Source organism: Zingiber officinale, chromosome 7B, assembly GCF_018446385.1.
Source record: "Zingiber officinale cultivar Zhangliang chromosome 7B, Zo_v1.1, whole genome shotgun sequence".
Classification (NCBI taxonomy): Eukaryota; Viridiplantae; Streptophyta; class Magnoliopsida; order Zingiberales; family Zingiberaceae; genus Zingiber; species Zingiber officinale.
In genome coordinates this window covers 910345-935334 of record NC_055999.1, presented here as the reverse complement: position 1 = coordinate 935334, position 24990 = coordinate 910345, and the positions used below count along the sequence as shown (strand labels likewise).

General features: G+C 40.1%; 5 protein-coding genes across 11 annotated transcripts; 2 read left to right on the top strand and 3 right to left on the bottom strand.

The window, feature by feature from the left end:
• Positions 1 to 763: 763 nt before the first annotated feature.
• LOC122004901 (myb family transcription factor PHL12-like) lies at positions 764 to 7893 on the top strand. Its single transcript, XM_042559752.1, has 3 exons — positions 764 to 925; positions 6955 to 7031; positions 7141 to 7893. The coding sequence occupies exons 1-3, from the start codon at positions 775 to 777 to the stop codon at positions 7438 to 7440; spliced, it is 528 nt and encodes a 175-aa protein (XP_042415686.1). The 5' UTR covers positions 764 to 774; the 3' UTR covers positions 7441 to 7893.
• A 129-nt stretch (positions 7894 to 8022) lies between these two features.
• Positions 8023 to 9724, bottom strand: LOC122004900. The gene is made up of 2 exons (XM_042559751.1): positions 9461 to 9724; positions 8023 to 8942 (listed from the first exon to the last, which is right to left on the bottom strand). Exons 1-2 carry the CDS (start codon positions 9653 to 9655, stop codon positions 8427 to 8429), a joined length of 711 nt encoding a protein of 236 aa, XP_042415685.1. The 5' UTR covers positions 9656 to 9724; the 3' UTR covers positions 8023 to 8426.
• Positions 9725 to 10913: 1189 nt separating this feature from the next.
• On the bottom strand, positions 10914 to 20193 carry LOC122004899 (metal transporter Nramp3-like). Of its 6 annotated transcripts, none has more exons than XM_042559750.1 (16): positions 20046 to 20193; positions 19499 to 19641; positions 18186 to 18264; positions 18032 to 18072; positions 17790 to 17868; positions 17601 to 17705; positions 16790 to 16858; positions 16589 to 16698; positions 15964 to 16145; positions 15811 to 15880; positions 15590 to 15600; positions 15427 to 15517; positions 14977 to 15081; positions 12863 to 12994; positions 11865 to 11960; positions 10914 to 11610 (listed from the first exon to the last, which is right to left on the bottom strand). In XM_042559750.1, exons 1-16 carry the CDS (start codon positions 20092 to 20094, stop codon positions 11299 to 11301), a joined length of 1674 nt encoding a protein of 557 aa, XP_042415684.1. In that variant the 5' UTR covers positions 20095 to 20193; the 3' UTR covers positions 10914 to 11298. The 6 variants fall into 6 exon arrangements, with proteins under 6 accessions (XP_042415684.1, XP_042415682.1, XP_042415683.1 ...); XM_042559748.1 differs by adding an exon at positions 19734 to 19875 and having other exon boundaries at positions 15427 to 15600; positions 20046 to 20180; XM_042559749.1 differs by adding an exon at positions 19734 to 19875 and having other exon boundaries at positions 15427 to 15600; positions 19499 to 19621; positions 20046 to 20180.
• A 268-nt stretch (positions 20194 to 20461) lies between these two features.
• Positions 20462 to 21789, top strand: LOC122003454. 2 transcript variants are annotated; one of them, XM_042558558.1, is made up of 2 exons: positions 20462 to 20615; positions 20713 to 21789. In XM_042558558.1, exon 2 carries the CDS (start codon positions 20757 to 20759, stop codon positions 21660 to 21662), a length of 906 nt encoding a protein of 301 aa, XP_042414492.1. In that variant the 5' UTR covers positions 20462 to 20615; positions 20713 to 20756; the 3' UTR covers positions 21663 to 21789. The 2 variants fall into 2 exon arrangements, with proteins under 2 accessions (XP_042414492.1, XP_042414491.1); XM_042558557.1 differs by having other exon boundaries at positions 20699 to 21789.
• A 1948-nt stretch (positions 21790 to 23737) lies between these two features.
• On the bottom strand, positions 23738 to 24841 carry LOC122003453 (sex determination protein tasselseed-2-like). Its single transcript, XM_042558556.1, has 2 exons — positions 24746 to 24841; positions 23738 to 24639 (listed from the first exon to the last, which is right to left on the bottom strand). The coding sequence occupies exons 1-2, from the start codon at positions 24757 to 24759 to the stop codon at positions 23868 to 23870; spliced, it is 786 nt and encodes a 261-aa protein (XP_042414490.1). The 5' UTR covers positions 24760 to 24841; the 3' UTR covers positions 23738 to 23867.
• Between the last annotated feature and the right edge of the window lie 149 nt (positions 24842 to 24990).

Genomic DNA, 24990 nt, shown 5'->3' with positions numbered 1-24990 from the left:
TCATCTCTAGCTACCTTGTCCATCTTATTCAACTCATCCCATTTAGTTATCCAATTCACTCTATTTACCTAAATTGTTATTCCTTCGGGCACCGATTAATAAGTGTGGCAAAGATGAAATAGTCATCTTGACAGTAAGTCACGGGAGATTTCGCCCAATAATAATAACAGATGTATAAGGTCATCTGCAACGCTATTAACGTGTCATGCGTTAATAGTAATATAATATTATATTTTTTCAATCTGTAGGTATTTAACGCGTTCAATTCCTTGAACGTGTTAAATGCTACAGTGTATCTATAGTACATCCACGTAGATATTAACGTTGGAGTATTAATAGTATTGCAGATGACCTAAGGGATGAGTCAACAAATGAGATATTTCGTACCCGTTAGGAATCCCCCCTAGAGATATCTGTGGCAACAATACCCCTTATAAAATATGAACCATCTACGCCAGGTCATGGGTGCAACACTGATTAATCAAAGTCCAAGCCTTCATCTCATATCAATTATTGTGCTAAGTTTTGGTAAAGAATTGTTCAAACATAGAATTTAAGGTCGAGAAGCATATTAATTATTATATATTTTCCTCTATAGATATATAACTACGCTTTTCTCTAACCACATGATTTATATATATATATAGAGAGAGAGATATGCCTTCGTTTAATTTTACACCCTTTGGGCTTTGATTGTCTGAAATATATATATATATATAGGAATGAGCCTTCTCTTCATCCTTACCGAGTGATCATACTCTTTCGAAGAAGAAGATGGAAGAGGATTTGATGAGGATGCAGAGGACATTGATGGAAAGAAGAAGGGTGAGACAGTACAAGAAATCTGATGCTCCGAGGATGCGATGGACGGAGGAGCTTCATCATCGCTTCGTTGCAGCAGTCGACTTGCTCGGAGGCGAAACCAGTAAGTTCTTGCTGTTTAGTCTTTCTCCGAGAGCCTAATTAGGAAACGAGAATTATATTGTCTCATCGGATATGATAGTGAATTTCGATAAGCTTATTTCAGTTTTTTTTTTTTTTGTGCGTGTTTATTTCTGTCGATTGGAAAATCGATCTGAGGGGGAAGAAACACTTAACATTAATTATATGAATAAGAAATGAAAAGAAAATGTGCAAGGAAGAAGTCAAAACTCTTTAATTGTGTGCACAACTTTGACTTTCATGTTCAGTCGTTTTTTGCTCTTTAATATAATTGACACTTAGCGTCCAAGAGTCAACCTTGTGATCTGGTGTTGAATTAATACGCAGAAAAACCTGGAAGAAGCTATATATATATATATATATATATATATCCGATAATGATGGAGATATATATATATATATATATATCCGATAATGATGGAGATAACGCATTATGTCATTAACTGAGAGAATACTACGAAGAAGAGATTGACATCTGATTTTTTTTTTTTAATGCATATCGTAAAAAGAATAAAGGATAACGTTAGAATAAGGATAAAGAAGGGTTCCTAGTATAGACATTCCGATACTCAATTTAAAACAATAGTCGAGCAAAAAGTTGAGAAAAAAATAAATAGTAAAGTGAATGCGTGCGTATTTTTAGCGTGGAAGGATGTACTTGGCCAAAGGAGATGACTCATTTTTATACTAACCCTCAGAACCCTCATAATTATGAGGTGTCAGAGAATGTTTGGTATCAGAATATGTCGAATAATGAAATATGTACAACCACCATTCGAGAAAGGTTATGTTTAATGCACATGAACTATCTTTTGTAACTCTCATATTAATGAGGCGGCTAAGAATGTTTGATATCAGACTATGCTAAGTAATGTCAGACAATGGAAGTTGTATAGTCATTCTCAGAGAAAGATTCTGTTTTCTGTATATGATTTGGTGGTGAAATATTCTCTATTGAGTATACTATTCTCTGATTGGTTGTTGTGATTCTCTGATAATGTTATCTCCTGAAAGTAGTCCGACCGTCCTAGTAGCTGATCGACTATATGCTAGGAGGCTTGTACATGAGAAGTGAGAAACTAATCCCCGAAGACCTGACAGGCTTCATAGTCGACCGACCATATACAGAGTGTCTTGGCGCTTAGAAATGGGGAACCACGTCCCGGAAGTCTGACCGGCTCTTGGACCAACCGGCTATATATTGAGAGTTGTATCATAAGAGTGAAGAGCTAAGTCCATTAAGTCCGACCGCCTCTTGAGTCAACCGACTATATACTGAGAGTTGTATCGTAAAAGTGAGGAGCTAAATTCTTTAAGTCCGATCGGTTCTGAGGTTGACCGACTATATACTAAGAGTCTAGTGCTTGAAGAATGGGAGGCTAAACTCCGTAAATCCGGCCGGCTCTTAGTCCGCCCAAATTAATGCCAAGAGTTTTGCTCATATGAAGAATGAAGAGTATTGAGTGGAGCGCTGAGTCTTGTATATCCAGCCAGCTATTGGTCTACCCGAGTTAATGCCAGGAGTTCTTCTCGTATGAAGAATGAAGAGTATTAAGTGGCGCGTTGAGTTCTGTATGTACAACTGACTATTGGTTTGTCCGGGTTTATGTTGGGAGTTATTCCCATAAGATATAAGGAGATGCACCCCGTAACCTCGGTCAGGTTCAAGTCCGCCCGGATTTATATTGGGGGCCTCGCTCCTGAGAGGTGGTTCACCCGGATACGTGTATCTTTACTTTGACAGCCACCTCACTTTGACTTTGACTGTCATATCATATTAACCATTGATTTGACATTATCTCTGGGTCCACTCACAACATCTATATAACTAGCCTCCCCTTCAAGTCTAGTTAAAGAAAGTTTGTGACCGATTGATTATACCTGAGTCTTGTCTCCACCTGCTCGTCTGACCAACTGGTTTGATTGACTAGCCACGCATCTGGTCGCCCATTACTATTACCATCAATTGTATCTTTCTTGGAAAAATGCATATCAGAAGCTGTATATGCTAGGTAGTCTTTTTGTTCCAATCACACCCCAAGATAATTTTCTTTAAGAAACTGTCTTCCTTTAATAAGGGATAGAAATCTCATTTGGCCAACCGAATGGTGGTTGGACCTTCCTCCTATTCCCAATCTAGGAGACTACAAACATGATCTCGGTTTTGTTTTTGCTTCGGAGAGGATGATCAGCCTACAATTCAATATTCCTCAACTGCTACATGAGAGATTCCTCTACTTGTTTGGATTGAGCCCAGTCCGAACTGCACTTCTCTTTTCCTTTGGTAAGGATTAATAACTTAACCTTCGTGTCGGTGGGCATATTTTTCTTGGCTCTAACTTCTAAATCTCTACAGCTGGAGGAGATTGAGTTGAATCTGTAAGAGCAACTTCTTTTAGCTGAACGGGAGCATCAATCAGCCGATCCTTTTGGAGAGGCGTCCGATAGCCGGACGGGTGATATTAGTGAGGCTCTAGCTATGGAAGGAAAGTTGCTCTTTGATCCTCCAATATTACTAGAAGAAATTCCTCCCGTCGAAGCAGAAGCACCAGTGAGGCTTAGATGTAGTCTCGTCCCTATCACACAACCCCTTCCGGAGCGAAAATCTCTTCCTATTGTGTCTTCCCCCCGACCTACGTCCACGAGGGCTCTAGCTTCATCGTCCGAGCAGACGCCTTCAGCTCTTCCTTCTGGCAACCCGATTTGAGAGGAAGTAATCTTCCACCCAAACGAATCTCTTGCCGCCCTTGCTCCTCGATTGCCCTTTGTCCTACCAACCACCCTGTCTACAAGGGCTTCCTCCAACATACCAAAGTGCAACTGTCAGTTTTCGGTTGCTTATGACGTGCCCTTGGCTCAGGGGGCTAGTGGGTAATCTCGCCTTCGGATCCATCACTAGCCTATGGTCGGATACTAGAAGGGGTCATTAACAGAAGCTTGGAAATTGACAATGACTCGACCGATGGACCACACTACATTACAGATGGCAGATGGGTTTGCCTAGGATTTACCACAATAAGTTTCTGCTGGCCTACTACCTCTTTACTAAAATATTACTAATGCTAATAATGATTTTTCTCTAGTTTTGGAGAGTCGGGATGAGCATAACCTAAGCCCTAGTGGACCTGACCCGAGAAAAACAAGTCGTTGAAGGGGCGGGTAACACAATTTGAGTCATTTCTAGTCGCCACCCTTACCGGCCAACTAAGTGAGCTAAAAAGGAAAATTCAGGAGGCTCAAGAGTTGGTGAGGGCTGAGGCGGTGAAGGCATAGGAATTGGAGACTATCTTGAAAACAAGTGAAGTCAATCTCTGATTGGAAATGTAAAGGAGAGCCTAGATGGTTGAAGAGAAGATTCTTGAAACCCAGAGCCTCTCCGACAAATTAAAGGAGATAGAAACGCCCCATGTATCCGAGTTGGAGGTGATAGAAACTTAGCTGATGATCAAAACCCTGCTGATGTCTGAGCAGTAAAAGAGCCTAGACTCTAGAGAGTAGAAATAGACTCCTAGCAGGTGAAATTGGAGGTTGCACGATCCGAGCTGATAGCGTCCAAATCTGAGTTAGCAGGGACCACATATGAGCTGGTGGCTTCCCAGGCAAAGCTGGAAAATTATTAGTAGGGAGAAGACAAGCGTTTTGAGGCTAGGAAGATGACCTACTTCCAATCCCACAATTTCAACATGCAACTTGGCACCTCCATCAACAAGATATTTCTTTATGGAGCAAAGGGAGCCCTTGAACAACTTTGGAAGATTGGTTATCTGGCGTCTAAACTTCTAGCTCGATTTTTGAATCATCAAAAGCTTTTAGATGAGCTTCCACCAAGTGTCTTTCCAAACTTTAAATGATATATCTTGTACTTTAACTTCTTCTGTGGGATAAGAAAGAACTTATGCATGCAATTTGAATTTATTCAAATTTTACTTGCCTTATGACTTTTCGTTGTTATTTTACTAAGTGTATATAAGTACTTTGCATGTTTGAGTAGTGGGATGACTTAGTCTTTATCTTTGTATTTACCGAACGACTCATAAGATCGAGCGCACCCGTACGAACACTAGAATGCTAGAGCTTCGATCAATCCTGAGATTAACTGAGCTTAGGAGAACGACATGTCAATCTGTTCGGAAGAGCCACTAGGATCTTGAGCCTTTCCCTTTCGTGGATCTCGAATGAGAACGTCTCCGGAAAATGATTCTTGAGGCCTTTTTAATGAGCCCATCTCCTCAAAAGGAATGCAGAATAATGTACGATGATATGCAACAAGGGATGGTGGCACAAGCGACAGATTGATTGGTTGTGCAGGTACTTGTATGAAGTCAGCCGTTAGTGGGGGAGGGACCGACGAGAACGCAATTGCACCTTCTATTCGGGTCCCTTGTTCGGTGTGAGAGCCCATCATCAATGCAACCGGGTCATGAGACAAAGGATCGTCGGCTGCCTCTTGTTGTTGTTGTTGTTGCACTAACTTTTAAGCTCGGGTTGCTATCAATAACTCCAAATCTTCCTGCGATAAGGTGATTGTAGTGAATTGTCTAGTCTTATCCATCTTCGCATTTCAAATTCATGCGAAGTTCCATAGACTGTGTTAAATTTGATCTTGTCTGAAAATGATGAAGATGACATGTTGAATAGATGACTCTGTCGTTAATTGGAAGAAGACTCTAAGATGAAGAAGAGATGACACCTGAGACTCCTTCCCGACACTCCTTCCTGTGCACACCATAAAGAGAGCAAAGGGGAGTATTAGAGCAAGAACCCTGGAGGGAGTCCCTGGTGGAGATACTTCAACACTCAAGTTAGAATAGTAGTCGAGCTAAAAGTAGAGCAGAAGATGAATAGAGAGTGGATGCGTGCGTGTTTTTCAACATGTGAGAATGTACCTGGTCAATGAAGATGACCCCTTTTATACTGGCCCTCAAAACCCCCGTAAATATGAGGTGTTAGAAATGTCTGATATCAGAATATATTGAATAATGGAATATGTACAACCACCTTTTGTGGAAGGTTCTGTTTAATGCACGTGAACTATCTTTTATTACTTCCGTACTAATGAAGCGACTGAGAAGGTTTGATATCAAACTATGTCATGTAACGCTTGGCAATAGAAGTTATACGACCATTCTCGGAGAAAGGTTTCGTTTCCTGTATATGCTTTGTTGGCGGAATATTCTCTGATGAGTAGCTGTTATTTTCTTATAGGTTATTGTGATTCCTCGATAATGCTATCTCTTAGAGGCAATTCGACTAGCCTAGTAGCCCACTGACTATATGCTAGGAGGCTTGTATATGAGAAGTCGAGAATTAAGCCCCGAAAGCCCAACCGGTTTCATAATCGACCGACTATATATAGAGTGTCTTGGCGCTGAGAAATGGGCTATTGGGCCGACCGGTTATATATTGAGAGTTATATCGTAAGAGTGGGGAGCTAAGTCCCTTAAGTCCAATTGACTCTAGGGTCGACCGACTATATACTGAGAATTGTATCGTAAGAGTGAGGAGCTAAATTCTTTAAGTCCTACCGATTCTGGGGTCGACCGATTATATACTGAGAGCCTTGTGCTTGAAGAATGGGAGCTAAACCTAGTAAATCCGGCCAACTCTTAGTCTGCTCAGGTTAATGCCAGGAGTTCTACTCATATGAAGAACAAAGAATGTTTAGTGGGATGCTAAGTCCTATATGTCCAGCCAACTATTGGTATGCCTGGGTTAATATTATAAGTTATGCTCATACGAAGAACGAAGAGTGTTGAGTGGGGCGTTGAGTCATGTATGTCCAGCCAACTATTGGTTCATTCGGATTTATGTTGAGAGTTATGCCCATAAGATACTGAGGGTCTCGCTCCTGAGAGGTGGTTCATCATGATACGTTCACTCTTATTTTGATCGTCATCTCATTTTGATTTTAATTGTCATGTTATTTTTGACCATCGATTTTACAATATCTCTAAATCTACTCCCAACATCTCGTATCATTATGTTGACATACACTTGTTCTTCTCTTTGCAGGAGCAACACCAAAGAGAATTATGGAAACAATGGGTTTAAAAGGAATAAGCATATCTCATGTTAAAAGCCATCTACAGGTACGTACCCTCACAGGAATTCTATGATTCACAAAGAAAGATCAATCTATCCTAATGATATAAGTTGAATGTTTTAATCAAAGTTGGGAACTAATGCAATATCTTACAGATGTACAGAAGTTGGACGAGCCTTCACAACATCCATGATCAGCGGCAACCACAAGAACATCCTTGGCACGAACTGGTCGCTCTCGCTCACACAAGGCCATCCTTCGAGGCGGCTCTTCGAGGTCACGCAGCAAGGAACACCATCCCCAGCGCTATTTCAAATGTCAACAACCTCGGTCAGCGTTGGAGTAGTTTAGGAAATTTTGCAACATCCCAGGACGAGAACGACGAAGTAGTATTGAAGAAGCAGCACCAGTACTTGAGCCTAGAGCTGACCATCTCATTACCATGCGGCTCTTAATTAATTCGAATACACAATATGTCAAACAAAATTTTCTGTCCCAAAATCCTTTCTGACGATGCATCATCCAGATAGATTTTGGAACGGAAACTTCTGTTGGGCCATGCTCTATGGATTGTACAAGACATGAATGAGTTACTGCAGTGTAATTTATGAAATATTTGAAATAAGCTGACTTTATAACTTGGCCCAGCGCTGCGATCGCGGGGCAGTCCGAGCAATGCGGCGTTGTGAAGTGGTACTGGTTCACGCGGGGGAAGAAAACAAAAGCGAGCATTGAATGCTGCTCCAGCGACGCCTATGGATCGACGAGGCTTGGGCCACAGCCAATCGCATTGAATGCCGGATATCGACACGCCACATTAATGCTCGATGGGGGACGTGATGCAGCTAACCATTAATGCGCAGCGAGCCGCATATACACATAGGCACACGCACACGCAGAGCAGGACGACGCCATGAATGACGAGCGACGGAGAACGACGCGAGGCCCTTTTGACCGCGCGTGCCAATGCCCAGATTAATTAATGGTTTTCCTTTAATTTTGTTGGTTTGGTTTTCAAACCACATCCACATCCGCAGTGAAACTGTAAATGGACTGTTTATTCTCTTCAGCGGTAGCCGTAGTCCTCGGGAATATTTGTTTTACCTCATTTCTAAACATTTAATTTATTTACCAGGAGGAGGCTCTCTGCATGCTGCATGCACCGCAATCACGCAGTGTGGCACCTGCGAGAAGGGGATGGACCTCCAAAAATCGCCTGCGAGGGGCGGCGTGATTAATCACTCCCGGAAATGGTGGCTAAACGATGCCAAAAGCTGGTGTGTGTACGTATTTATCGGCGAGTTTTCCGGCAGCAATTGACACACTGACGTGGGATTTTACAGCAAAACTGCAAAAGCGAGCTATTGGAGAGAGAGAGGCGGTTTCCCTTGTTGCTCTTCTTCGTGGATCCGTGGCAAAATTTGAGGAATTCGGTTGGAGATCATTCGTTGCGTTCGGTTTGGAAGGAGAAGTTGAGGTCGATGCGGGGCTTCTTGCTGGTGCCATTGACCGGCACGTGCGCCGCACACCTCGGGCACCGCGGCTCCACCTTGTAGATGAGCACGTAGAGAAGGCACTCTGGGCAGGCCGCCGCCGCCATCGCTGGCTCGCCGTCTGTTTCGTCGGGTTCGTTCGGCCGCCGCTTGGCGGAGGAGGAGCTGGTGGTGATGGTGGTGGCGGGGGCAGAGGACGAGGAGGACCAGGAGGGGGAGGGTGGGGAGGCGGAGTCTGGGAGTGGTACTGGAGCCCGACCGTCGGCGGCCAGGCGCGACTCCCTCTCCAGTGCCGATTTGACCTTTTCCAGGGTGCAGACACTGTGGTACGCGGCGGCGGTCGCGGCCGGAGGGGGCTTTCGGCTGGGCGATGAGGCGAAGAGCCACGGCGGCGCGAGACTGAGGTCGTGGAGGTGAGGATTCGCCGGACTGAGCTTCGTTTGTTGATGGGGCAGCATCGCCGACTGCGACCATGGAATTAAACAAAAATTATTTGAAATCTTGAAAAGAAAGATCTCTCACTCAAAAAAAAAAAAGATGATGATTTATCTTCAAACAATGTACGGCGGTTGGGAATTCTTGGAAGAACGAGAGATCTGAGTATAGAACAGAAATCGAAGGTTCACAATTAGGATAAAAAAAACGCATTGGTATGAGCAACTCTAAACGAAATACTTGGTGATTCATCGACAGGAAATTCATACGAGATGAATGAATATAATTCGTGGTACGATCGACGGGGGTTTTGTAGCCACTAATCGGAGAGGATTGTCGCGTAGAATTGATGAACAAGATCATCGATCCAACCCCTGGCAAATTTGGGGGAGAAGAAGGAAATTTATCCCCTTGTTCTACATATTCTCACGAAACCGAAAGATCCAATTCTGCGGAAGCCAGAGGAGCCCGGGGGATCGAATCTCAGCAAACGACGAGCACAAGAGAAACAAAGCAGGTCGATTAAGGTATGGACAACGAGGCGTACCGACGCAGCGAGGCGTATGTCGCCGGAGGCCCGGATCTGGAGCTCAAGATTCACTTCGGCTGCGGCGACGGCAGTGGCGGCATCGCTGTCGCCGCAGCCACCGAGCAAGTCGAGAGTGACGAGCTCCGTCTTCCCCTCTCCTTCCTCCTTGTAGGTATCCACCATTCGAGAGAAGGAGCTCACCTCCGCCACCATCTCCACCTCCTCGGCCGTACGATTTCTTTCTCCGGAAACAAAAAGGCTGCACTCTGCGGGCGATGGCAAGCGAACAGAGGAGATGAATGAAGAAAAAGGGCGTGAGGCAAAAATCATATATACCTCGTCACAAAAACTTTGTGGACATTTTTGAAAAATAGTCCGCTTTTTGCCTGTAATTTTGACAAATTGGGACGGAGAGTAGGCGATCATCGTTTGACGAAATTCCAATTTGGTCTGTGGAGGTTCTCTCAATTTAGAATTTACCCCTGGTACCTTGGTACGGGCTCGGCGGGACAGGATAGAAAAAGGGAAAAAAAGAATGAAAAACATGTATATTATTAGTAAATAATTATAATTGAGGGGCAAATTTATTCGTTGCAACTGATGGTTGATGAATGACTGTTATGATAATTAGTAGTAGTATTGGTACTAATCTGTGTATTTTAGTTCATATTTTAAATTATTTTATTTTCAAAGATATTATTTTATTTCACCCATCAAATAAATAAATATGTATATATATATATATATATAAAATAAATTTTGAAATGAAAAGATTTTGGAAGTTATGGGTTGGATGGTTTAAATGGGTAGGATCATTAATTGAGAAAGGCAAGTGGATTGGGATTGATGATGCTAGTTGGATCAATTCAGTTATGATTTAGACGGGCTAAATGAATCATGCATAGTGATAACTTGATAAGCTCGATGGATACACTGGTTAATTATAATTTTTTAATTTATCTCTTTATAGATGATCATAAAATTATTCATGTAAGATCATTGGGATAACAGATTTCATCTTTACTATCATCGGTAAGTTCGTTGAACGAATTGCAACAGATAAGTCTAGTGGGCCAATTAGGTTATAAGAGTTAAGCACTCAAGGTGAGAATGCATTTATCGTATTGGTTGGACCATGTGTGTCGATCATGTAAGTCCAACTTACTTGTCAAGCAGGTTAGTCATATCAAATAGATCAGTTAAATTGAGAAAGTGATCCAATTAAATAATTAAAACCAAACAAGTCGAATGTCCCAATTTGAGCAAGCAAATCGAAATGTCAATTGAGTCAAACAAGTCAGGTTAGTCTATCAAATTGAGAAAGTCAAATAGGTTGATCTAACATGTAGGCCAGATCAGGTGGATTAGTTGCATTGAAAGGGTTAATTGAATCAAACAAGTAGGTTGGATCAATTAAACTCCACGAAGAGAGCTATACGATTTAATTGACCAATTAGTACCACAAAAAAAATCATCCAATGGGTTGTCAATTAGTACGACAAAAAAATTAATTATTTCTAAAAGGCAAAAAACACCTTGAATTCACCGAATTTCTAGAGTAGCACCAAGTATTACAAAGTGAAATCCTCTATATATTTTTTCCATGCGTATAAAAATACTGTTAAAGTTTTCAAGCCTACTACTATCATAGGCTGAGGCTTGAAACGAGCTTGACACTATCACTTCATAAAATGAAGCAGACAAACTTCAGATATAATTCCTCCCTTCTGTGTTAGTTTGCTGTTTTCTTTCACATCTAGGGCTAAAAGCTGCAGTAAAGAAAGCAGAAATATCAGTCCACTAAATTCAAGAATGTTGAGGCAGACTTTGCTTGGCTGGAAACAGCAGGAAGTTAACTAGTCCAGATCCTGTGTGGATCTTTTCTGTGGAAGTTGCATATTTGCAATATCCTCTCGCGGTAAATTGTACACGGAATTGTTAGCATCGTCTTGTAACAATGGTTGAGTTGAGTTCCTATTTCTCCTGAACACCAAGTACAATATTGCAGCTATGTAAATGAGCATGGCTGAGAACCCAAAAACTCCAGCAAATACAATTGCTAGTGTTTGCAACCCACTGTGCAAAAGCAAATTAACAAAACCAGTGACGAGATAGTAGGTATTGATGATTACAATCAATGAGCTTATTAACCATGCGAGTAATGCCACCTGCGGCAACAGCAAAAATAAATAAATAAATATGACGTTTATGAAAGTTGAATAAAAAAGCAAACCAGTTACTAGCTTTTCTATGCATAAATATTTTTTTAAATACTTTATAAAAAAAGAGTGAAGTTTTTTTTTTTTTTGGTCTTTGAACCTACAAAAACTAGTTAATATATAACTGGACAGTGATTTACTGGAACTACAATCACCATCTTCGTTCATATCTTGTGACAGTAATGAATGCGGTGAAAACTTACCCCAATAGAATTGGAATATGAACCCATCTTGGTCTTACTGTTGGTAAACTTCAGAAGTGGGATTAGAGCAAAAGGAAGCTCAAATGATAAAATCATCTGCAAAAAACTGACTACATATTAGGTTGATTAGAACATAATCAAAAGGATAGAACGGGCATGAAGGCACCCTTTCACACATGGCCATACAAAGGGGTGCCTGTTTGTTTGCATAAGAATGTTAAAGTGGATTTGTGTATGAATATTAAGTCACTATTTTTTCCCTTAATAATTTTGTAGCACCTAAATTACAGTTTCGTATCACCTAGATACAATTTAGTGGCGCTTATAATATAATTTAGTAGCACCCATACTAAAATTTAGTTGCACCTGTAATACAATTTGGTGCCACCTATAATGCAATTTAGCAGCACTCATAATACAACATGGTAATAGCTAGGATATAATTTTGGTAGAACATATAACATAATTTAGTAGTACTTATAACATAATTTAGAAACACCTATAATAAAATTTAGTAACACGCCCAATATAATTTGATAGAAAGTACAATACAACTACAACATAAAGATTCTTGTTCCGGTTTCCAGATTTCATGTCTATGAGAATTCAATGTTTTTCCTAAGAGTGAATGATAATTGTAAACAACCAATGACTGGTCTAAAGGGTAGAGTTAGAACAGACGCAATGTGAGGAAAAAACTCTATTAAAAAAAAGAGAAAAAAAATCAAGTAAGATTAAATGAATAAACAAATTTGATGTTATTATACATAGTATCATCAGAAACTCATAAACCATACCATGTTCCACATAGATTAATGAATGACATTTAATTCATGAAAGAGATTTTGTAGTTGCAGAAATAGATTCTGTTGAATTCATCTGGTCAGTATTAGTCTGCTATCTCACCATTCTTTGGTTTCAACTTAGGAGTACTTTGGTTTTACCAACTATATGTTTTAGTGGGGTGATCATTATGGAAAAGATAGTAGTTCATATACCGAAGAGATGATAATCAATTTTCCAGCTGCTGCAGATCCACCAATTAAAGCAACTATCAGACTAGGCACAATTGCCAAGGATCGGGTCAAAAGGTTCCGTATCCATGGTGGGATCCGCAGATCAAGGAATCCCTGGAGAAGGAAAACAAATTTCATTTAATACTAATATAAATCAAATACATATCTATGATTCACTTGCATATGGAAAGCACCAACTGAAAATTTGGAGACAGTTCAAATTTTCATATCATTATGCGAAATTTCTACAGCAGCAAAAGCAGAATGTTTTCCCCCTAGGATGCTTTCAGTTATCAGCAACTGAATGCCTGTAAGAATTGTTTCTACATGCTACTATATATAGATAACGGTAGGAGACTTTCCTATTTAAGACAGATTGGCAGGAATACTTAAGACAGGTTGGCAGGAATTGGATCGGCAATGACAAACATTAACTGTGTTTTTGCAGGGTTCACATAGAGACGACTAAGCATCTGTTTCAAATGGGTAACTACACAAGGCTGGGATGGTATTGTATTTCCATCTGCTGTGATTTACCTATGTCTCAACCAAGGTTTAAAATTTCAACCCGTGCTAAGGTTTCGGTCCCAGACCAAAACAATACAGTTTCGGTATCAAATTGTGCCGATACAGTTTCAGTATTTTTTTTATTTATATATAGTAATTATTAGATAAATATGTTTATTGTGTATAATTTAAAAACAAGTTGTATATTGATTTTATATAAGTTGTTTGGACAACTTAATATGGTTAGAAAAAATAATTAAATATAATTTTATTTAAAGATGTATTAATTACTCGAATTAAAACTGATACATCATAATTATATAAATTAATTGTTTATTCATTTAATTAATTATTAGTTTAAATCTTATATATTTAAAATAATAAAAAAAAACCAAAATATCAATTAAACAGCAAAAAAATATAAAATAATAATAATAAATTATCAGAATATAAATATGATTTATTAGATTTTTTTTAGAATTTTTAAATAAATTTAAAACAGTAAAAAGGAATTTTTTATAATATCAATTAATAATTTTTTATTTTTAAAATTTTTTTTTAAAATTTAAATATATTTTTTTTATATTTTATCACATCTGGGAATTGTTTAAATTAATTAATTTTTTTTTCTTTTGCACAATACGCGTACCGGCACCGCAATCCCGCGAGTCCCGTAAGCAGTGCTCGCATGACGCTTATGCCAACGGCGAAGGCGTCGCGTGACGCTTCCGGCGGCGTGAAGGGTCGATCTATGATGAAGGCGAAATTTGTTCACTTGCTATGCCGGTTTCGCTTCCTCACCGGAACGGTAAATTCCGGCGGTTTCGGGCGGCACGGCTCGGCACTTCAAATCCTAATCTCAACAGATCAGTATATTTGAGGTGAGCCAAGGCAGTAAAGAATTCAAGAAAATATTACCCATCTTATGTTAAGCATGGATTAGGACCATATGGCGCAAAAGAAATGACATCATTTTTTAGAAATGATAGGTAGGACTCATTGTCAATTTCTCAATGGATGTAATTACACCAATCTCTGGTCTTGCAGGCTGACCATCAAAGATATACACAAAGCTGAAAATTTCCTGAAGAAACTGAAAATCAGAGGATATATTTGAATCAGCATCAATGAAGCAACATCAACTGTTCCACTGAACACTTTAATTTTAGCGGTGAACCAGTAATGACTACTTTAATACCAGTATCAAAAACAAGCTGCCATCTTCACATTTTGTTGGACTCAACAAAATTTCTCTCTTCTTTTGGAATAGCAAATTGCAATGCATACTTCTTATTTGTTTCTTTATCTTTCTATATCTTTCATATTTCTCCCACCAGCTGTCTTTCTCTTTATGAGCTATTTATCTTAAAATTAGCATTAGGTCAGCCATACTTGGCAAAAGCTTGTACTTGTAAAATTAATTAACCATAAGTAATCCATGAGACAGAAAAATGGTTTGCCATTGTGCTTACAATTCATCTATTTCACAAGATAAAAAAAGGTTTGTATATTATCACGATATAATCATGCATTGCTTTAAGTAAAAATTTTAAAAATGCCAATAAGTTGAGTGATAAGAGAGTGATCACCTGCATGACATATTGTCCAGCATATGTTCCTGTTATAGTAGAACTCTGACCTGATGCCAGTAAGGCTACTGCAAATAGCTTGGAACTCCAGTTTCCAAGAACATTCTTGATGAGAAAAAAAAATGTGTAGTCAGCTTATCTTACACAATCACAGTTACCTTGAATGACGAATCACCTCTAACATGAGGCAGACAACAATAAGTGATAATTCAAGCTTGGATATTCCAATTCAAGTGAATAAGTTATCAGTTTATAAGCAACTCACATTGCAGTACATTGAACCACACTCTTGGCAAGAATATTGGAAAATAAATAATGTCCAATTTTGAGTTTAAAGGCGCTCTTACTCTATTCTTGTTATATCAAAATTATAGAATTGCATTTTCATGCTCGTGATAACAAAGAACTGGTGCCCAGTATACATTCCAAAACAGTGTTAGTCATAGATACCTTCAAGAGAAATGATGCTTTATTGAGGTCAAGGTCATTGCAGTTTTGCTGATCTTCAGGATTTAGATCTTTAGAGCTACAAATAGAGCCACTTACAGAAATAACAGATACATTAATAAGAAAGGTCACTGCAAGAGCAAATGCACTTTCGATATTGTAAAACCTGCATGCCTCCTGTAGAAGGAAGACATGATAAGTGATTGATGATAGTTGAGAATTCTGATAAATATATAAGATAGCTATAATGGCAATTCCTACATATATGTTTCCAAATTTTCAAACTTACAAATGAATTTATCTTCTACAACTTGTACAGCATATGAAACTAAAAAATGGATGTAGGAAATAGAAGAACAATGGATAGGAGACAAAGATAGTATTCACCTTGACCCCACGAACTGAGCGTGGTATTTTCCTGGAGAGTACCAATGCTGAATGAAGGAAAAGGTTGTGCCTGATATCACATATGATGACCTCAAAGCTGCATCTGACATAATATAAGATAAAACCCTGTTGTCTAGAGAAAGTGAAACTTACGGCATCACCATTGCACCAAGTAGTGAGATAGCAAGACCTGTGGCACCATTTCCTTTAAGCTGGGGGACAAAAAGTCCCTCCAAAATTTCTGAAGACTTTGGCTTTGCATAAGTAAGTTCAGCAAAGAAACAACCAGCCATTGTGAATACCAGAAACGCTATAAGTAATTCTAGTTTCCTCACCTGCAAGATGTTTTAGAGATACATTGCATAAAAGTGTGAAGGACCAAGTTCAAGGGAAAGTCATGTTCATTTGTAATGTAGGTATTCTGCTAATTTTTCTGTAATGATGAACCAAATTTCAGTTCCGCTTCATTGGTGACTGCTTCTTACTGAAAATAAACTTGGTGGCTACCCAACAAATTCTGATATAAAATCTTTTGTCAAATCGAAAAATGACTACACTGATTAACTATAAACCATCAATTTGAGGTTTTTGATATAAAAATTGAGAGGGCTTCTTTAAAAACTTCTGAATACAATATTTAAGAAATATGCACATGTAAATAAAAAGAGGATAGTCCATTGTAGCCAAGGAATTGTAGAAATCCCACTGATCATAAAAGTAGGCTTGTGAATAAAACCACTGTCAAAAAATACTAGTGCAACTGTGAAAGTCACCTTACCCCATACTGTTGTAAATATAGCAGTAGCAAAGTACTCAGCCCCGTGATAAGAACACCACACCATACAGGTATCTTGAAGAGCATATTCAAAGCAAAAGCTGTTCCAATAACTGCAAAGAACAAGGAAAGCAAGAGCATACAGGCATTAGTGTGGCCTTCAAATGAAGTTGGCTTATCAAAGGTGTGACTTAGGCAAGTGACTCAGATTTGGCACTGGGCTAGTGGGGAAGCATTTTGCCTGACTCAAAGCTTGTATCATCATCCATAAGTCTGCATAGCAGATCAATTAGGCTACTCTCATTCAATATGTTCTAATATTTAGAATCACGTCATATATGAAATAGTGCCGATGTAATATATCAAAGAAATTTACAAGCAATCAAAATTTTGACTTGATTGGCCGATCTACACAGTCCAAACTTCATCCAAATCAGGTCTATGAATGTGCACCCAATTTACATGGCCCATTATAGCATTGTTGTCATTATTACTCATGTTAAATGACAATTATTTTGTTGTAGTGATTATATTCAGCTCAAAGTACTTATAATCATTTTAGGAATAAGTATCATGCTTAGTTCCCTAGTCACTTATAACCACTTTAGGAATAAGCATCATGCCTAGTTCCCTAAACAAGATAGGCCTTTGGCACCATGGAACACTTAGCAGAAGCACCACTAATAAATTGAGGAAACTGTCAAGAAATATAATGGTTGAATTATAAATATGAGTGACAATGCAACAGAAAAGCACTTCAATATGTGGGAGTCTCAACCATTGTACAAAATACTGAATATTGCTTTGTAATAAAGCAAATACGCAAAGTCCCTTCTATTATGCATACAAAAATGAATCTTTGAGAATAGTAAATTTTAACAAACTAAACTTTAGGCTATACATTTGAAAGGTTAGTTTTTTAAAAATTTGCTAGATTAGCAACATGGAATTTAAAAAAAATATATCAAGGTGGTCTATGAAAATATTTGTTTCATGGCATGTGAAGTGTTAATACCTTCAGGAATATCACATGCAACAACTGCAAGTTCAGCCAGAATCCACAGGATAAAGTTAGGAACCCTTGTGTATTCAGCTCTACAATGCTCAGCTAAATGCTTCCCTGTGAGTGGAGATTTCTTTTGAAATTTGAGAGATACTGAAGCAGGCACAACAAGGAAATTTGGGACCCTCTATGACAACAGACCTGTCACAACTCCTAGCTTGGCTGCAAGTGACTGAATAACCAAGGCAGAACAGGAAGCCAAAAGTATGATCCAAAGTAACTGGACGATAGAAACAAATACTTATTATTTTAACACAATAATTTTCAGATGAAAATGGCTTCGGTTGAATCAACAAAGTTATTAGTCATTGCAAAATAGGACCTTGAAATTTGAATGCAACAAACATAGAAATAAACTATATCAACTGAGGAAAAATTTGCACCTCATACTTGAACTGTGCACCTGACTGTAAATCTGTCTCAACTGTATACCACAAAACATGAAACAATGGTTAGCTGCAGAAAGTTCAGCCTGGAATATGATGGAATACAAATAACATATGTGAAATAATAAGAAATAAAACCAAAATAACTTACAGTTTCCAGGATCAATATATGCAATAGAAACAAGGAATCCTGGGCCCATATATGCAAACAAAGATTTCCAACTTTTTCTCTAGAAAACAACCATGCAGAAATTACACCACTCATACATACACATGGTTTGATCAAAAAGAAGAAAAACTTTTATTAGCATATCATTATTTGTGAAGGTTTCCATTAAGAGTAATATGCTAGAACCATGACCTTTCTACTTGAAAGATACATCTTGTTGATAAAACATAATTTCTTCAATTTGGTGCAACATATCCAATTGGCAATTAGTGATGTCACAGTTTTAAAAAATACAAAGATCAAAGTTGATATTATATGCTCAAGTGTCTGCATTAGATCTTAAACAACCTTACTGATATCAACTAAAACAACCCAAAACTAAACAACAACATCAACGACCAATATTAGTCCCAACTATTGGGGTTGGGTACATGGATCTATCTCTTTGTCAAACTCTATGGAAGGTTATATTACTAGTATTATCTTATTTAAATAAGGATAAGATGGATGGTCACGAGGTAAACATATCTAATTGGCAATTAGTGATGTCACAGTTTAAGAAAATAAGAAGAAAATCAAAGTCAATATTATATGCTCAAATGTCTCCATTAGATCTGAAATTTCTTCCGTTTAAGACAGATATGGTCGATGAATTGATTATATAATCCAAACATACTGTTGTCAATTTTTTTTTTAAAAAAAACTCGAATTAAAATTGTGAAGTTAACATAATAATATTACACATGGATACTGTAGTATAATCTGACTGAAGTCCAAATCATATTGCACTTGCACCACATATAATCTCTTTTTTTCGAGTATATCAATTGGATAGAACCAACCAGATCTATCTCTAATCCATTGCATTCTTAATGGTGGTGACTTGATGAAAGGTGATATTACAATATGCAAAGAACTTACTCATTAAAATTTATTATTACCCAACCTTATTGATATCAACTAAAACAACCCAAAACTAAACAACAACATCAATAACCAATATTAGTCCCAACTATTGGTGTGGGGTAAATGGATCTATCTCTTTGTCGAACTCTATGGAAGGTTATATTACTAGTATTATCTTATCTAAATAAGGATAAGATCGATGGTCAGGAGGTAAACACTTTTTAAATATAATTTGGCCGTCAAGTATAGTGAAACACAGACCTACTTTTACCAGGATTTAGGACCGGTTTGGTGTTTTGAACTGAAAAAAATCTGAAACCAAAATACTCAAATGATGAATAGGTATTTGAACAAAATGATTGAGATAATCTCTCAAAGTAAAGTTATACCTCAGGGACAATGACCTGACCCGTCTCAATACTCTCGATGAGAGGTAACCCATTACCATGAGAAACGCCACCATTTCCAATGCTCGTGATAAATTGTGAAGGTCGGGAGCTACTGATCTCCATCTGTGATGATGCAACCGGCCCTTTGAGAATACCAATCGACAATGCATCAATATATAGTAAAGCACTCAAATCCAATTCAAAGAATAACTTCCATCAGATTAGTGTTGACAACCTTTTCAAAAGAATGGCGTAGATCACAGAATAACGAATCGAGTGCCACTCCAAATAAATGTAATAAACCAGCATAAAAACAAATCCAACACAATCCTCAGATGGGACACCATTCCCTTAAGCAACGCAAAGAACTGTACAAACTAGTTTGGAAAACAAAAGGGACGCCAATCAGTTCCAAGAAATGTACAATGAGCCGAGGCAGGAGAACCGCATAGCATTCGACCGACGATGCCAAACAAAAAGCAGATTAAAAGAAACCACTTGGAAGCGCGGTTGGAATCACGAAAAATGGAATACGAATAAATCAAACCTTGGGTCCTCGAGGCGTGAGGTTGAAGGCAACCGAGAACGATTACCATCCCTCCTTACAGCGCCTGCTAAAGGGATTTCGTCGCTCTGCCGCGGAGACCGGGAGAGCAGAAGACGACATGACCCCTAGCAACCGACTCTGCTCTACGCTAGAGTCTATAACTCACTCCGAGTAAAACGAACCGGGTTTTTTTGCGATGGGTTGCGATCCGGTCCGTCGCAGCTCGATCTAGCCGAACCAGCGCATGAAAGGAAAAGTGCGAACCATCTAAAAAATATTGGGAAAAAAAAGTGATTTTAAATACGAAAAATGGCAATTGGATAATTATCGAATAACAGAACTGAACTGACACGATTCAAACTGAGAATAAATATAAAAAAACGCCCGTAATCATAAATATTACAGTGTTCGAGAGCGACCCTCGTTCCACCAACACCAATTTCAATTAACACGTTCTTTTCTTGGCAGTTGAACTTGCGATTGAATCAAATTAAAGAACAAGTCTTTGGTTTTGATAAAGTTTCAAGAAAAACTGCCAAATCCTTATTTATGTCCATAGCGATCCCAAAGGTGAACCACTTTAATCATCCTCTGTTCCATCTTTTCACACCTCTGTTTTTTGGTTTTTTTTTCTTTTTTTTGCCCTTTTCAAGTTTTCCGTCCACAGAATCACGCAATGTTTCAGCAGATCGATAGCTTTCTAGCTTCACGATGATAGACTGGACCGCCGGTTGCTTCGGCTCCAACGACGGCGGCATCGTCGGCGGCGGCGGTGGCAGACGGCAAGTGGTTCAGAATGTTGTCACTTGCTTCTACGTGACTACTCTGTCGATGAAGAAGAAGGAGGTGCTCATCATGGTCACATGGCAGAAGAACAACGGCGACGAGCCCTCCTCCGTCACCGTGATCGTCGACAACGAGCCCTCCGCCGCGGCCTCCCCCTTCGACCACCCCCGGTGCAACTCCCAGATTCTGCGGAAGAAGGGGAGCCGCTCCTTCTTCTCCGGGGACTCCATGTTTCTTCTCCTCTGGGATATCTCCGCCGCCAAGTACGGGCCAGGTTTCTCGTCGGAGCCCACTAAGGACTTCTACCTCATCTTGGCGGCGGACGCCGAGCTCGTCCTCCTGTTGGGCGACAAGGGGAAACATTACGTCGACAAGTTTCCGACGGCCCCCTTCTGGATGTACAGCCGGTACGAGCAAGCGGTCGTCCCGGCCTCGGCGGCGGTGCACTACTCGACCAAGGCCCGATTCCGCGAGGGCGGCCAGGAGCACGACGTGTCGGTGATTTGCAGAGTAGATGAGCGCGACGCCAAGAACGGCGAGCTGTCCATCGCCGTCGACCGGAAGAGGGCGATCCACGTGCCGAACGTGGGGTGGAACTTCCGGGGGAATCAGGCCATCACCGTCGACGACGGGTCGGCGGTCGTCGACGTGCTCTGGGACGTCCGCGACTGGTGGTTCCACGACTCGTCCGGCGGCGGCCTTACGACGTTCCTTTTCCGGGCGAGAAGCTCGCCAGAGAGCGAGCAGCCGTGCTGGTTGCCGGAGGAGGCGGCCGCGACGGCCGCGCCGCCCCCCTTCACTCTATCGATCATAGTCTCCAAGAAACAGTGAAAGGCTGACGGCGCACTGTTATTTCCTCCTGTTAATATCATCATCATTTTGCCAACAACTTTTACTGCAGAAATGGACTTAATTCTCTGTTCATGTTCTACCTTTGTGAAATCACAGACTTCAAAAGGCTTTTGGCTCAATGCATTCGATTCTAACTTGTGATATCTTGACTTGAAACACATGGATGAAGTTAGAAAATTAGAAAAAGATTAGGCCATTTGAATTTGGGAGAGATAAGAACAAGAAAAGAAAAGATGGTTGCACAATTAATTAAAGCCAGCCTTTATATCTGTTTTTTGTGGTCCTTGAAAATAAATCATCACAGTGGGCTGTCACATGTTCCTGTTTGAAATAACTGGAAAGTAAGAGGATATCTGACAATGATCTCATTCAACCTTTTTACTAGTTCAATGAGTCTTTTTTTTTTTTACTAGTTCAGAGATTGTCCAGGAAGATTCAAGTAAGGCTGCTTCTTTTATGCTAGGCAAAAGGATGAGGAATCTGCCCTTTTTTTTTTCTCCTTTAAAGGGCTTTTCAGAAGGGAACCTTCCTTGGGCAATGATTTTTGTTAGTTTTTTTTTTTATAAAGCTAGCATCAGCCCTTTAGCCTGATTAATTATAGAGATAATCAATACGATTTCATTAAATCTGGAAGTATTTATAATAGCATCCATCCAATATCTCATATTTATCACCTCATTAGAGAAAAATATACTGTAGTGTGCCATAATTAGGAATCAAACATAGGCGCCATAGTCCTTTAGCCCGATCAATTCTAGAGATAACCAATTCAGTTCCACAAAAAATTTTCATCCACCATCGGTCTAAATCCGGAAGTATTTATAACAAGCAGCTATCCTAATTGGAAATCAAATGTAAGTATGTGTTTGAGAGACTACATGGGTGCCCTGTCATTACATAATTGCTTGGGGCACGATGATTATTATTTGTGACAAAATGTGACTTGCTCATTCCAAGTGCCCGCCCTATAACAAGATGAAAAAAAAAAATCATAGTAATCGAATGACTTTTCTAAGAGGGGGCTTATCAGTTGAATGGCCTGAGCGAGAAGCATCCCCAATTGCTCTCAAGTAGGGAAAAGAAGATGTTGTGTAGATTTACTGAACACAAGTCAATCTTAGTTCTGTGTAATTCGGATCCTGAATTTTACACTAATTGTGTATTTATATGTGAGAATAAATCTCTTCTCATGTATTTATTCACAATTATAATGCAAGTGAAATAATATAAACCAATCATAATGTCATAGAATTACCAATACAAGATTAAAATTCTTGTGCAATGAAATATTCTCCATCCACCTCTAGATTTATATTTACATTTTTAACAATTTATTCTTCTAAAACTTTATTCCATCAAAGAGTCTATGTCTACTCTCATATATCAACTCGGTTAATTGGGTTCGAATCTCGATAAAGTCGAGGTAAATACCTCCCTTATGTATTAGTCACTATTCCAAAGACTAGTAGTCATCCGTGATTTACCTTCTCCGTGTTAACTTGGGATGGGTTGACAGGAGTACTGGGACAAACATATTTATTTTTTTACCACAATATATCAACTCAGCTATGGGGCATCTGAACACGGCCATGCATCCATTTATAGAGAGGTAAATTAAAAAACTAAATAACTCACCATGCTGATTTTATCTTACTTAATTGATAATTCTACTATATGGTAACATATTCATCTTAGTCCTGGGCCTGTGGGCTAGAATTATTCGTGTTTGTGGAGCTTGTTTAATTTGGCTTGCATATCTGGTTGGTCATGAACACCAAAACTTGAATTTTTTCCGAGACTCTTCCTCGCGTGACTTTCCAAACCTTGACTTCAGACGGGATTCTTTAGTCTTTTCTCAAGTCGATCGATCCACCGAAGCAAATAACGGAAAAAGATTTAATCATTTAAAAAATTGATCAATTATTAATCCGTCGAACAGAAAGAGACATATAACAACTGCACCCGTACGGACACGAAAAAATTGACTTTTTATTCAACGTTGACCTGAGATGAAAGTCACACGCATTATTATTTTAAGCAAAAAAAAAAAAAACTACTACAACAATGGCAGCAGTTTTGACGGCAATGAAACAGAGATTAGTATTTTAAATTATAACTGCTATGAGCGTGCGCGCAGTTATATATTATTCAAATGATATAACGGTCGTATCTAATTGGATTCGATTAGAATATTTTGGTAGCGGTGCTGGCGCCGTCGACCATGAGGTTGTGTCCGCTGACGAATCTGGACTCGTCGCTGGCTAAGAAGAGCGCCGCCTCCGCGATGTCCTCCGCCTTCAGCTTGACGCCCTTGAGGGTGGAGATCGCCTCCCCCATCGCCTCCAGCTCCTCCAGGCTCGCCTGCGTGTGCGACACCGCCTGCGGCGTGGCCACCAGCGCCGGCGACACGCAGTTGACTCGCACCCCGTGCTTCCCCAGCTCCGTCGCAGCGGCCCGCGTCAGCCCCAGCAGCGCGTGCTTCGAGCACGTGTACACCGGCGGCGCCAGCCCGCCCATCACCGACGCCACGCTGGCCGTCGTTATGATGCTCCCGCCGCCCCCGGGCGTCGCCGTCATGGCCCGCGCCGCGTGCTTCGTGCCCAGCAGCGCGCCCAGCACGTTGACGCCCATCACCCGCTCGAACGCCGCGGTCAGGTCGCCCTCGCCGAGGATGCTGCTGCCGGCGGGGTCGCTGATGCCGGCGTTGTTGAACATGACGTCCAGCCTGCCGTGGAGCGAGATGGCGGTGTCGACGGCGCGCTTCACGTCGGCCTCGAGCCGGACGTCGCAGTGGACGTACGAAGCGGCGACGCCCAGGCTGGCGCAGAGCGCCTCCCCCTTCTCGTCTTGGACGTCGGCGACGATGACACGAGCGCCATGGCTGACGAACAGCTTGACGGCGGCCTCGCCGATGCCGCTAGCGCCGCCGGTGATGACAGCGACCTTGCCTTCGAGCCTGAGGAATAAATTAACCAATCGACTAATTAAGGCAAACACAAACACATAGATGATAGATCCAAATCTAACCAATTAAAGCAACAAAAAACAAATCAAAGGAAGACCTTTTATTCTCCATGGAAGATCGATATGAAGCTATATATGAATCGAGTCTCTAACTAGATCGTGGTACTAATTATATAATGTTTCGTAGCCTCTTCTTCCCTATTTATAGCACGCTGTTGCAGTCTTTCACGGCTGATTAAGGGTAAAATATGAACCAAATGTCTTTGCAGAGTCGTGCATGCATTGTCATGTGGCTCCAAATTAAAGTCATCATCTAAATATTCTGAAAGTCAATCTAACGAAA

Excerpts from the sequence above, each read along its gene's own strand:
- LOC122004901 (XM_042559752.1), top strand. The coding sequence starts at position 775 with ATGGAAGAGGATTTGATGAGGATGCAGAGGACATTGATGGAAAGAAGA. Across the intron at positions 926-6,954 it reads CTTGCTCGGAGGCGAAACCA|GAGCAACACCAAAGAGAATT; the intron begins GTAAGTTCTTGC and ends TTCTCTTTGCAG. Across the intron at positions 7,032-7,140 it reads ATGTTAAAAGCCATCTACAG|ATGTACAGAAGTTGGACGAG; the intron begins GTACGTACCCTC and ends AATATCTTACAG.
- LOC122004900 (XM_042559751.1), bottom strand. The coding sequence starts at position 9,655 with ATGGTGGCGGAGGTGAGCTCCTTCTCTCGAATGGTGGATACCTACAAG. Across the intron at positions 8,943-9,460 it reads ACATACGCCTCGCTGCGTCG|TCGGCGATGCTGCCCCATCA; the intron begins GTACGCCTCGTT and ends CCATGGTCGCAG.
- LOC122004899 (XM_042559745.1), bottom strand. The coding sequence starts at position 20,094 with ATGGTAATCGTTCTCGGTTGCCTTCAACCTCACGCCTCGAGGACCCAA. Across the intron at positions 18,073-18,185 it reads ATATATTGATCCTGGAAACT|TTGAGACAGATTTACAGTCA; the intron begins GTAAGTTATTTT and ends TGTGGTATACAG. Across the intron at positions 15,601-15,810 it reads GCTCAGTTCGTGGGGTCAAG|GAGGCATGCAGGTTTTACAA; the intron begins GTGAATACTATC and ends TTCCTTCTACAG.
- LOC122003454 (XM_042558558.1), top strand. The coding sequence starts at position 20,757 with ATGATAGACTGGACCGCCGGTTGCTTCGGCTCCAACGACGGCGGCATC.